This window comes from Symphalangus syndactylus, chromosome 17 (genome assembly GCF_028878055.3).
Source record: "Symphalangus syndactylus isolate Jambi chromosome 17, NHGRI_mSymSyn1-v2.1_pri, whole genome shotgun sequence".
NCBI lineage: Eukaryota > Metazoa > Chordata > Mammalia > Primates > Hylobatidae > Symphalangus > Symphalangus syndactylus.
The window spans coordinates 39799764-39813701 of record NC_072439.2 but is presented as its reverse complement, the minus strand read 5'-3'; the positions used below and the strand labels follow the sequence as shown (position 1 = coordinate 39813701).

Here is a 13938-nt window from a genome sequence, read left to right as displayed (position 1 = left end):
ACCCCTTTGATAGGTATAGAATGATATAACACTGCACATTTTCCAAAGAATTAGCAATTATTTATTTAGCAGCATAAGACATTAGCTAAGATGTAAATTTTATTTCAAGTCAAAAAGATTAATCACTTGGTTGATAGCTAATACATTCCAGCCTCCAGGAAATAACCAATGTATTTCCCATAAGCTGAACTAGTCATAACATATCTGTAGATTTCTTATTATGTCCAGTTTTCACTTTTTATAATAGAGTGAACTAAAAACAGGAAAACTGCCTGAAAGTTTTTGTTTCTGATTTTAAAAGTAAATTCTACTCATTGCAAGAAATTGGGAAAACCCAGAAATGCATAACACACTTTTAAAAAATTAGATGATAATCATTACATTCTGGTACACTGTATTCTATTTTTTTCCATATATATATGCATATATATGCTTATGTTTTAATCAAATTGGTATTATGCTATACATATACCAAAATTGGTATTATACTATATATTACCCTTGTTATATTTTCTGAACCTTGATATTTATATCTCAGATCTCCCTTATTTAACCATTTGTTCAATTTTATTCAGGTGTAAATCAAACACATATCTGTCCTGTTCCTTCATGAAGCTTCCTGTCTAGTGGGGGAAACATAAACATTTTATTTTTATTTTTATTTTTTTTTCGAGACAGAGTTTCACTCTTGTTGCCCAGGCTGAAGCGCAATGGTGCGATCTTGGCTCACAGCAACCTCCATCTCCTGGGTTCAAGTGATTCTCCTGCCCCAGCCTCCCGAGTAGCTGGGATTACAGTCATGCGCCACCACGCCTGGCTAATTTTGTGGTTTTTTTTTTTTTTTTTTTTTTTGAGATACAGCTCACTCTGTTGCCCAGGCTGTGAGTGCAGTGGCGCGATCTCGGCTCACTGCAAGCTCCGCTTCCCAGGTTCACGCCATTCTCCTGCCTCAGCCTCCTGAGTAGCTGGGGCTACAGGCGCCTGCCACCACGCCTGGCTAATTTTTTGTATTTTTAGTAGAGACGGGGTTTCTCCATGTTGGTCAGGCTGGTCTTGAACTCCTAACCTCAGGTGATCTGCCCACCTTGGCCTCCCAAAGTGCTGGGATTACAGGTGTGAGCCACCGCGCCCAGCCTACATAAACATTTAAATGTATAGTAGCAAAATATACGTTTTAGTAAGGGGGAAGACAGGTCCTGTGAGAGAGACTAAGAATGGAGCACCTATTGCAGATTGATGTTTAGAGCTGGCATGCTGACATTTAAGCAGAGGCTTAAAGGATGAGGAAAAAGTCAGCCATTCAAGAATGGGGTTAAGAACATTCTAGTAAGAGGAAATAGCAGGTGCAAAGGCCATGAGGTGGGAAAGGGTTTGGTGTGTAAAAGGGCCTACATGAAGGCCAGGAGGCTGGAGCAAAGAGAAAGAAGGGATACTGCCTAAAATGAGGTTAGAGAGGAAAATAGGAGCCAGGACCTGTAGACCAAAGAAAAGAGATTTTATTATAAGTACTATGGGAAGCCATTAAAATTTTTTGGCTGGTGGAATGACATAGGCATGTTTACATTTTCAAAAGATTATTCTGGATGTCACATAGAAGGTGAATTGGAAGGAGAACAAAAGAAGAAGCAGAAATGTAAGTTAGGAGGCCCTTTGGGTAGACCATGAGAGAGAAGAAAAGCTTGAGTTAGGCTGATGATGGGAGCTGTGGAGAGAAGTAAACAGCTGTGAGGCATGTTTTGGAGTTATAACTGATAACTTATGAGGTAGTGATGAATAGGAGTTGGCAGATTAAAAAGAAAGACTTGAGATTGATGACTTTCATTTATGGTCTGATAAATCAAGTGGATAGTGGTAACATTTATTGACAAGAAGTAAACTTGGTAAGCACCAGTATTAGGGTGATGTTTGTGATATGAAATAATTATTTTATGTTTGGATGATACTTTTGAGGGATCTATAAGACAACCACTTGTATAAGTTAAGAAAGCAGTTGTATGCATGAATACCTAGAAGTGAGTCTCAGAGCTGATGACATGCCTTTGGAAGTTATCATGTAGATGGGATTTAAAACCAAATAAATCATCCTGGTCTGTTTTGTGTTGCTATAACAGAATACCTGAGACCACGTAATTTAAAAAGAAGAGAAATTTATTTTCTCACAGTTCTGAAGTCTGGGAAGCCCAAGATCAAGGCACTGGCATCTGGTGAGGGCATTCTTGCTGTATCCTCACATGGTGGAAGGCGGAAGGGCAAATGATGGCCAAATGCTGTATGAAGCCTCTTTCATAAGGGCCTTCCTGCCATTCATGAGAAAGGTGCCCTCATGGCCTAATCACTTCTTAAATGCTGTCACATTGGTAACACCTCAATTTTGGAAGGGATACATTCAAACTATAGCAGGAACAGATGAAATAACCTAATAAAAAGTGATTGTATAGAGAACAAGAGTGCCTTGAACTGAGCTCTGCGAATGAGATGTTGAATGCTTGAGAATCTGAGAAGAGGAGAAACAGAGGAATGTGGTGTCAAAAGTCAGGAAAGACGGCTTCTAAAAAGAATGAGTGGACAGCTGTGTCACATGCTGCTGAGAGATCTGGCAAGATGAGGGCCAGAAGTGATCACTGAATTTAGCAACATGAAGGTCACTGGTGATATCATCAAAAACAATTTCAGGGCTGTGTGTTAGAAGACATATTGTAATGGATATAGTCATAATATACAGATGATTTGCTAAAGCCAGGATTTTAATGGCTACGAATTAATCTTCACTAGAGATAGCAGAGTATACTCAGTCACTGCTATTGCTGAGGAGCCAGCATTCTATGAGGAATAGGCTTGTGTGTGTTTTAAGGGCTAATAGGCTCTGGGGAGTTGCTGGCTGCACCTCAATGGGGCTTATTGTGGGAAATTTAACTTCATTTTTAAAAATTCTCTCTGAGTGTGAGTTTGGGTTAAAAATCCAAATACTTGGGAATGTGGGTACTGGCTGAGCTTCTGTTTGAGAGTGTTGTGCATTTGCCGCTTTAGTGCTCTCTGCTCTGGTCTGGAAATCGTCTTTCCTCCCAGCAGTAGGAACAGTGGGAGGGTGGAGGGTCCCTTTGGTTTATACTTGAACTTACTGACCTCTGCGCAGTTCTCTTGAAGTACGTGAGCACTGCCAGCCCCTGGTTATTTGGGTATATTCTCTTCTTCCCACTCCCTTCAGATTAGAAAATTAAAATGGATAGGCTCATTGTTGGATCTTCTCCAGGGCCTACGTTTTACGCTTGAATAGAGGAGAGTCCTAGAAAGAATGCAGATTTTGTAGCCAAAGTGACTTAGGTTGAAACTCTGCTTTAATTTTCTTATCTCTAAAATGGGGCTGGTTCTACCATGCAGAATTATAGTAAATATTGAAAGTAATGTGTGAAAAGTGCTTGGAACAAAGTAAATACTCAATAACTGGTGACTGTAATTAATATTATTGTTTAAAGTAAATTCTCAATATTATTGAAACGTTGAATTAGTGACCTGGTTTATAATTTGTCTGTATGATATTTGTCTGTGATATAAAACATTGTCCAATGGCATAGGCCTCTGAAAATTTGTTCTTTTTGGGAGTGATCCGTTGGAAGTAGCCTTAGTAAATCCTATGTTATCAATATTTTGTACTATAGTTTTATTATTACAATTTAAGAAAGCTTCACATTTTAATGGATTATCATAATTCTTCTCTTTTCCTACTAAAAAGATAATATTTCATTGAACTTTAATAGAAGTTGGTTCGTGATAAGACAGCATGCTTCATTGCCTAATGCCGCTCAGAACTAAAGTTAAAATTCTCTCATTAGAATTCCATGGGAGTTGTAAGGGAAGAATGTAAGCCAAGGATAGAAAAGAGATGTGAATTTTATATTTGTGCTCTATCTTTGGGAGAAGTGCCAAATGGCCTTCTTTCACATTGAAAGGAGGAAGGACTAGAAAGTGGAATATTTTTTCCTGTTTTCTACTTGCCCTAAGATGGAGAAACTCAGTTTTTCTAAGCTAAAGTGCAGCATATTGCTTTAAAAGATGCAAGAAGTATAGGTCCCATTTTAGCTATCTAGATATGGTAAGAATTAAAACATGATTAATCAGAAACAACTGATTGTTGTGACATTGTGTGTAGGAGATTTTCAGAGCATTCTCCCCAAAACATGGCTAATAAACGGCCTTGTATATGGGACTGTTATGTATAAAAAGAGGAAGAAGGTTATGAATACTATGATCTCTTCAATTACAAGAATATGTATTGTCTGGCCTTCTTATATACAAGGTTAGGAAAATAATTTGTAATACATTTAAATTTTAGGTAGAAATAACTTCTTTTCATTAAAAGAGGATTTAACTTTCAAGTAGGGAGAGGTGAAGGAGAAGCATTATGGTTTGTCGTATGAATTTTGGGGAGAAGCTGATTTTTGAATGAACTCAGGGCTTATTTTATGATTTCCCTGAATAAATAAGAGAGGTGATTTGATCGCTAAAAAATTTCTATTATTTGGATATTTATTGCTTATTTTTTAGAAGAACTGTGTGATGTTAAGTACTGTACTTGTAATAAGTAGCCATACAAGGTTTAATTTTAAATTCTCTCTCTCTTTCCACAGTTTGGAAGAACTGAAGTAATTGATAATACTTTAAATCCTGATTTTGTAAGAAAGTTTATTCTGGACTACTTTTTTGAAGAAAGAGAGAATCTTCGTTTTGACTTGTAAGTTCTACTAAAACTTGCATTTAGAAAAATTTGATTTTAAAGACAATATTACTAATGTAAGGCAGGGTCCTATGGTTGCACTGAGTTCTAGATTATATTGGCAGGAAACCAGATTAATTCTGTTCAGCATGTGGCCCAAGCAAGCCCCCTGCTTTGCATTTTGTAGGTCTGAATACATGTTGGATGAATAGGTGAGCAGTTTAGCCATGCAGGACGGTGTATATGGACATTCTTCCCAACTGCCCCGTGCTTCAGTGCATTTCCTACAAGTTCTATGTATACTCCAAAGTTATCACATCCACTCCCATGGCTGATGTCTCTCAGATCTTTAAGTTTGGCTCAGCAGCTTCTTAGCATAGCACCTGGATGTCTGCCTAACTATGGCTTCCGTTCATCCCTTGGTAGCCTTGTATTTTTCCAAGGGCCAGGATAATCAAGTCAGCATTTTAAATATGTTAAGTATTCTTGTTACTTTGATACTAAATCTGGCATATTAAAACATTATTGTCAAATCCAAGTTCCTGTCCACAGAGAACCTAGAGTCAGCCTGTTTATATTATTATAGAGTTTTTGTTCCACAGAAGTGAACTGTAGCGATTGTTGAAGTATCTGGATATGATTAAAAGGAAATCTGTTGTGGGGAGGTGGGTAAAATATGCCTAAAATATCAAAATAATTAAAGGAAATTTATGAACATTAAAAAGATAAATGTCTTATTTTAAATAGCTGAAAATCCTGATGTACCATGCTTTTACAATTTTTAAATACTTTTTGATAACAAAAGCTATCAATATCTTATTTGAAAAAGTCATGATTTGCTTCATAATATAAAAAATAATGGCTCTTTACTGTTAATAGTCTTTCTCATTTTCCTCTAAAATATGCATGGTAAAATAACCCACAGTGCTTGTGTTTAAAAAAGATCTTATACTAGCTTCTTTCTTCAGGAATATTGAGTATTTGTCATATTTATCAAACAAAATTTATTACATCTACATTTGGTTTTTTATTTTTTAGAAACTCCTTTGCAAATAGTAAAAATGAGGCTCATCAGAAGAGAAAGTGAAATGGAATGTAGTCACTTCTGATTATGTTTATGGTAGAGGCTGCACATAGCGTTGCCACTAAAAAACAGATATAAATCATGTAGTATGTGGTTGAATTCTCCCATTATTCTGGGTCTTGGTAGCAATTGCTTTTTAAGAATTTTCTTTTACACCAGCGTGGGAGTCTTAATTTTTCCTCCTTAATCCCAGACTTAACTTTATATTAAAACCAGTCTCTATTTCATGATTCTTTGTTCTCCCCTTTGTTTTTTTCTTTCTTTTTCTTCCTTTCTCATTCATCTGCATTGTTTTCACTGTTGAAAGTAATAAATATTTATTGCAAACTTTAAGTGATATAGACATTTAAAATGAAAGCTTCCTTTTATCCTAATACAAAAAACATTGTCCCCCCTCCCAAACCTGCAAATGACTCAATGTATATGATGGGAGTTTTTTTTTTTCTTTAAGCATACACATATGCATACAGGAATTGCAATAAATATATTTTCCTTTACCTTGTATTTTGCAGATATCCTTTTATGCCACAAAGTATGCATATACCACATTCATTTTAAAGGTTATATAATTTCCATTGTTCAAAAGAACTGTAATTTATTTAACCAAACACTTACTGATGGGCATTTGGCTGGTTCCATTTTTCCTACTACATATAATCCTGCAGTGAGTTTCCTTGGATGCAAATCTTTTTTGTAATATATATTTATATATACTTTACGTTTTCAGAGGACAGATTACTCAGAGCCAAATTTTAGGATTATAGGATGCAGACAGGAGTACCCACTGTCTGGTTCTAAATCTTTGAAATCAACTTGGTGTGAAAGTTGATTATATGAATTGAGTCATTCTTGTCATACTCAACTAAATCAGAGTCAAGAGGCCAGCGGGGAAAAGCACTTATAGCACCTGTCCCAAGAATTGAATTTTCCACAAGGCCAATTGCTGAATTGGTCCACTGTAACCCTAAAGAACAGTCATGACCTGCCATGACTCTAAGACTAGTTTTACCTACCACCGTCACTCACCAATCACTTTTGCCAGCTCCCAAAATCTTCTGTAGTGCCAATCAGTTTTCTTTCAAAGCAATATATAGCGTTTCTCTTTCTAATAAAACTCCCAACCTTCTCTTTGTTTTTTGGACATACTGAATGAAAACCACCCTGGTATGTGTGTATATGCCCTGAATTGCAATTCTGTGCATCCCAAATAAAAGATTTAATTTAGAGATTCATCTCTGTATTTTAGTTTGATTTCAACATTGGAGATCTATAAGCTTTGTTACTTCCCTGAACTCCTTGTCAGTTATTTAGCTCTGATTTTTAGATCCATGTCCTGCTCTTCTTTCATTACCTGATACTCAAAACTTGTCTGTTCCAGGAACATTTATCTCAGAGTGTCAGGAAACTATAAAGTAACATAAATTAATGTTATGTAAATGGATATATTTTAACTTCCTAATTGAAGTTGAAGCAATTTTTACAGAAACAGTGTAATGTTTGAAATGTGAAAGCATACTGCAAAATGGAATTAAATAAGTATTGTTTTACCTTTTGCATGTATTTTGTTAGTTTCAGAAATTCAATTCAAAGAACATCTCCATTTTATATGATTGCTGAAAAGTTCAAGCAATTAGGGCTAGAAAGGGTTACCTGCAGGAGATCATCAAGAAGAATAACAAGTCCATCCTCTTAGTTCATGTAGTGTCTTTGCTATCACTTTAATTCCTTTTGATTTTCCATTTTTTAGAATACTCACATAATAACCTTTAACCTGAAAGAATACGCTTATTATTATTATCATCATTGTTATTATTGTGATTTCTTCAGGATATCTACATAAGTAAATGTGGAAATAGTGTAATTAGTTCACGAGTTATATATATATATATATATATTATACCTGTGATATTGGCTTTTAAAATTCTTAGCAATGTGTTATTCCTAGTAAAAGTAACATATTCATGGTAAAAAAATCGGAAAATAAAAAAGATTAAAGTAGGCAATACAAATTACCAGTAGTCCCAACCTCTACCACCCAGAGAACTACTGCAAATATTCTGACATATTGGCAGTATCAGCCTTAAGTAAATATATTCAGAGATTAATCTCTAAGAAAAGTATTTAGGAATAATATACAATAATTAGAATTGCAATTTGCGCACGTACACACACATACCAGAATGGTTTCTGGTGTGTTCAGAGAACAAAAGGAAAGGCTGGAGTTTTACTGGGAAAAGAGAAAAATTACATAGGTTGTTTTGAAAGAAACTTTATTGATGCTGGTTGTGTCTTACAGAAGCTGGTGATCTTTCATTGGTAAGGGGTGGCAATTACAAGGTTAAACTTGTCTCAAAATCACAGCAGGTCCTTGAGGTTTTGGATTGGGCTTGTGAGACAGTTCTTGGAGTAGGTGTTTGTGACTCCCAAGTGATTTTCCCCATGGCTCTGCTGCCCCTTCAGTCCTGATTCTGTTTTAGTTGGGTGTGACAAAAATGGCCTCATTTTGTGTGATCAATTTTCATTGCAGTAATGTAGTTCGTTGAAGGAACAGCATGCTGAAAGATGCACTAGTGTAAATTGAGCAACGGATAGATGTAAATGGTTTTCAGAATTGTTTTGGATTTACTTAATGCCTATTGATTTTATAAAAGTCTAAAAAAATTAAAAAAGAAGCTTTGAACATGTTTTATCTAAACTGGATATTGTAACAGGTTTTAGAAATGGCTTTTATAAACTTAAAAAAAAATCAGTGCTTAAATAATTGTAACGACAGTGAGAGAAAAAGAGAGAGAAAGAGATAGAGACAACTTATTTCTGCTACCACTGACCCAAATTCTTGTAAGTACTATAATAGTTAACCGATAATAATTTTTTTATTGTTACTATGGTATGTCTGAGATATATTTTCAAGATTACCTTATTGGCTATAAGTCCTAAAATTCCCTTGCCTTTTTGATCCGGTATGTGCTTACTCATTCAAGAGACATGGTTTCTCTCATCATGCTATGTATATATCACAGAGAAAGTAATAAACTTTGACATTTATTTATTTTCATTAAAATTATCACACTGATACAGGTTCCTAATAAATCCACTTTGTTGTCATGGTTGAAAACTTTATTAGTGGTAGAGTAGCTGTACCAAAATGTGTTTGAGCAGGAAGTGTGGATAGCCTTATCACTTCGTAGTATGTGCCAGATACAGCATAATTTAGAAATTACTCTTCTCATTTGTTTTTCCATTCAGACTGGAACACTAAAAAGGGATTTCTGAGTCTAGATATGACTTACCCAGATAATTATTTTCTTTCTTGATAAATAAAATGGTGATAATCGTGAAATGTATAATGTTATTACAAAATATTTTAGATGGATCTCAACACTTTGAGGAAAAATAAGTTGTTTTATTTCTTCTAGTAGTTGTCCCAACACCATGTCAACTGTGGTTTTTCCCATTGGTTAAGGGCTCCCTTAACAATGTCAAAGTCTAATTTCATGCCTTTTCAGTCACTTTTGTTTCTTAGAACCATCTTACTCTGTTAATTGTTAGGTACTTTTTATTTTAAAACTTTAATCTCAAACTTCATTTAAGACTTTTCACTTCCTCTACCTTCAGCTGGAGCTATTGCCCAGCTCCTTGCAGGACAGAAGGGAGGTGGGAATGCAAAAACGTAAGCGGTGTTGGGAGACAGAGATGTGGGTCTCCTACCGTCCAAAAAATCCAGCCCTTATGTGGGAATCAGCCTCAGGGGACACATTTTAAGTACTTTGCTTGTCTTGTCCTTATGAAGGAGGGGCCAAAAAGGACATTATTCTATGTTTTTCATCTCTCAGAAAGCACTTTCTAGAACTTTCCAGTGAGTTTCTCTTTCATTGACAGCCCCAGGGTGGACTTGCAGCAGGGCCCCTTAGCTTACTGATGAACCAGATGCTGCACTCCCCTTCTTGCAGGCATCCCAGATTTTGGAGCCATACTTTACTTGGCTTTGGGGAGTGGAAAGAACCCCCCTGCTGCCCCCCAACGGAGAGGGAAAAGTCTTCACTTAGGAATAGTGTGTTCATCACCTGGCCATGGACTGGTCCCCTGAACTTTAGGGAGAAAGTATATGATCCTAATGTGATTGACTCAGTAACTCTGAGCTAAGCATGATCACATATTTTGTTTTTCTCTGGGCCTTAGTTGCAATTCCAGAAATAAAAGAAAAATTTCCATCAATATCTGTTACTCTCGAGTCAAAAATGTAATCCTAAGGTGCACACAAATCAGCTACTGCCAATTCATTACTGTAGTAATAACGTTTCAATGGCAGGATGAAGTTGTTTACAAAATTTGTTACTAAATTTAGGCACAGTGGATGCATCCTCTTAGGGGAAACTACCAAGCTTCCTCCATGATCTTATATTCTGTCTTCCTTAAAGAAAGTATGGAACTTATAAACAGATACACAGGTACACGTATACATTGTAACCAGTTAGGATGTAGTGTTTATGTTATGACCTGTGAGAGTGGGATTAGAGAAGTCTTGATGTATTTAGAAAAGTTAGAAGAAAAATTGTGTTAAAAGAAGGATGGTAATTTTAGGCTAGGCACGGTGGCTCACCCCTGTAATCCCAGCACTTTTTGGAGGCTGAGGGGGGCGGATTGCCTGAGGTTAGTAGTTCAAGACCAGCCTGGCCAACATGGTGAAACCCCATCTCTACTAAAAATACAAAAATTAGCCAGGTGTGATGGCAGGTACCTATGCCACCCCGGTGACTCTGGAGGCTGAGGCAGGAGAATCACTTGGACTGGGGAGGCAGAGGTTGCAGTGAGCTGAGATTGCACCAGTGCACTCCAGCCTGGGCAACAGAGTGAGACTCTGTCTCCAAAAAAAAAAAAAAAAAAAAAGGAAAAATGGTAATTTCTAATGCTTTATAATCTAACATACGGTATTCAGATGTATGATGTAAATTACCTATGAGATAATGGTATTTAAAAAGCTTTGTAAATTACAGTGAAAGAGGATTGTATTTGAAGATACTTAAGCTTTTTGTGATGAAAACATTTTCCTTTTACTTCTTAATTGAACATTCGGTGTCATTTCTCCCCAATCCACACTCGGTTCTTTTTAGAAGATAGTTTCCAGAGTTGATTTTTGAGAAGGAGCTAGCACAGCTATGTTTCATCTCTTATATTGTTTAAGTTGCTAATTTCAATCTTACCTTTAAAAAAATTTTCTTATATAAGAAACATTTCTTGGGTAAAAAAATGTATTTTTTTGTACGAGCAACTGTAGTTCTACAGTAAATGTTGGCAATTTGCTGATTTAAAATTCCAGGCTATAGCTGTTGAAAGTGCTCAGAATACCTTGATGCGAAGGAGAGTAATTTGTAATTCTTCTGAGGCAGGTTTTTGCATCATGCGTTTTTTTTTTTTTTTTGCTATTGTAAAATTTAATTATAAAATTATGAAAATAAATTCATTTACATAGGTAAACAGGTCATAATGAGTGTGTGCTGTTGGAAGAGAGAGGCAATTAACTTCCTCCTTATTTAAAAAATAATAACAAGAAGTCATATTCTCTGCATTTAATCCTTCATCTTTCTGCTGCTTTTCCCTGCGGAAAGGAAGTCACAGGACTTCTGGAGGAGAGACTATTTTGATAAAGACAGAAAAAGCTCTAAATATTTTAAGTTTTATCATGGACATTTTCAAGCAGATTCAAAAATGGCATGTGTGTATTGCCAGTTTTGGTTCATTTACTTCCTCCAGGTTATTTATTATATACTTATTGCTGAATCACTTTAAAGCAAATCATTTCACCTACAATACTTCAAAATAAAGCTCTCACAGATAAGGATGCTTATTTATGACCCTCCTGTTTGTTTGCTTGTTTTTATAAGACCACCACGCCATTGTCCAGCCTTACCCCAAATAACTACTTAATGGCAGCTAACATTCAGGCCATTTGGAAATTTCTCTGATTGTCTTAAAAATGTCCTACAATTAGTTTGTTTAAGTCAGGCTCCAAACAAGAGTCACACATTGTATTTTTCTCCTGTGTCTCCTGTATTCTATAATAATTTCCTTCCCCTTTTTAATACCAGTTATCTGTTGATGAGATTCATAATATTTTTTTAAAAGAGAAGGTGAGGCAAGAAATTCCATCTCTGTAGAGTGGCTCTGTGTATTATCTTTCACATCCCATCACTTGGAGTAATGCTAAGATTGTTCTGGTGTTGTCTGCCTGATTAGAAAAGACCTTGTCCTTTCACCTCAAAGCCTTAGTATCCTTGGATGATTATTACCTAGAACCATTGCAATTCTAAAGCTAGTTTATGGTAAACATTCTTTGCTAGAGAGTGAATGGACCCTCTGCCTAGCATCCGTGTACTCAATGAACTTTTAATGATTGCGATGCTTTCTTTATTTGTGAAAACATTCTTATGTGAGAGAGGAGACTTTAACCTTTAAAGAGGCAGTTAATTTTTGGTAGGAAGCTATTCACAAGAAATTTGAAATGAATATGATTTGGGAGAAAGACTGTAGTCAGTACAAATATTTTCCTATACAAGAATTTGGCAAATTGACAGTATTTTGACTATCAGTGTCCTCTCTACTTCTACAAACTCTTTAATGCCAGGGGATAAAGTGATGATGAATGATCTTATTGCAGAATCTTTCCAAGAACTGATTAGCTTCCAGTAGCAACTGGTCAAAACCAGAACATATGGTAGTCTTACGTAAATACGTTTGTTTCCATAAAATGTATGTTTTCTTCAAGTTCTGTGATTAGGGAAAAATAGTGTCTCATTACTGCAGCCAATTTAACAATAGCATTTAAGATATTAAGTAAAAATTAAAATGTGTGTTAAGGACAACCTGTTACCAGGATCTGTTTGTTAAATAATTAATTTGATTTTTTAAAATATTTTATTTTGAGATAAACATAGATTCATTCACATGAAGTTATAAAAAATAATACAGAAATTATACAGAGAGACTTGTGTATCCTTTACCTAGGTTCCCCCAGTAGCAACATCTTGCAATATCACAAATAGGATATTGACATTTATCCTGGCACTATACAGAACATTTCTATCACCTCAAGGATGCCCTTTAAAATGATGTCCAGAGAAGAGGGCTTTTCAGTTTTTAAGGAATTTTGAAGTAGCACAGTACTGGGATACTACTGATGCACAGAAAAGAGAAAGTTTAAACTTATGCACAGAAAAGAGAAAGTTTAAACTTATCAAAAAGCAGAATTGATTATTGAGAAAATATTAAGACTTGTTAGGTGTTTAGAAATGAAAGAACCCAAGGATCGTGAATTCTACCACTGGCATGTAAGCCACAGATTATGGGAAACTTTAAAATTTGCTAAGTTTTTCTTCCTATTGGTATTATTTTGGATTCATTTTTATATTTTATATGCGTTTTGGAAAATACTGTTTTTTTTTCTAGCTGTATTTTGTGGAAATAATTTGAGTTTTATATTTCAATCTTTTAGGTATGATGTTGATTCAAAGAGCCCCAACTTATCCAAACATGTAAGTTCATATTTTTATGTTTTTATAATGTTATAATGATTAGTACTTATGCTGACTTATTAATATTAAAGTTATACATCTATTAAGTTATTCATGTAACATGATTGTCATAGAAAATAAGTAACATTTTAAAAGAACCCCAGAAAAACATTTTGGAGGAGCTTATTAAAAAAAGTTATCTTTAGTAAGTAAAATGGACTAATCTTTTTAATTTTTAATCTTTATTTTTTCAATAAATGATAATTACAGTTCCCAGTGATGCTTGAAGTTGGATCAGGTTAAGCAAGATGAAATTGCAAGTGTCTTTTTGAAAGGTTTAACTTCTGAGAGAATGGGAAGTAGCTGAGTGTAGGCAGAGGGTTTTGTTATTCTGGTTTTTTTTTTTTTGGAGTTTATTTAACAATATTTCCTGAATATCTGTATATGCCAGGCATGGTGCTAGTTTCAGAGGGCATAATATGGGCATGATAGACATAATCTCTGTCCTCAAGTCACTTATAGTTTTGTTTTCTTTTTTGGGTCCCTCCTTCGACCTATTCCTCTTTTCTCAAGAGGAACAACTGTTACCTGGGGAAGTTTCCAGGTCCAGGAGTAGTCGGGCATCAGAGCTAGAC

At 35.4% G+C, this 13938-nt stretch overlaps 1 protein-coding gene across 4 annotated transcripts in view; it reads left to right on the top strand.

Moving 5' to 3' along the window:
- CPNE8 (copine 8) overlaps positions 1-13938 on the top strand; it is a 265785-nt gene that overhangs the window by 59518 nt on the left and 192329 nt on the right. For all 4 annotated transcript variants that reach the window (XR_008651963.2, XM_063620134.1, XM_063620133.1 and 1 more), the window contains 2 exons: positions 4626-4729; positions 13285-13324. Coding sequence is in view for 2 of the 4 variants with exons in the window: in XM_063620133.1 (XP_063476203.1) it covers positions 4626-4729; positions 13285-13324 (144 nt within the window). In the remaining 2 variants the exon portion in view is untranslated. The remainder of the gene's footprint in view (positions 1-4625; positions 4730-13284; positions 13325-13938) is intronic.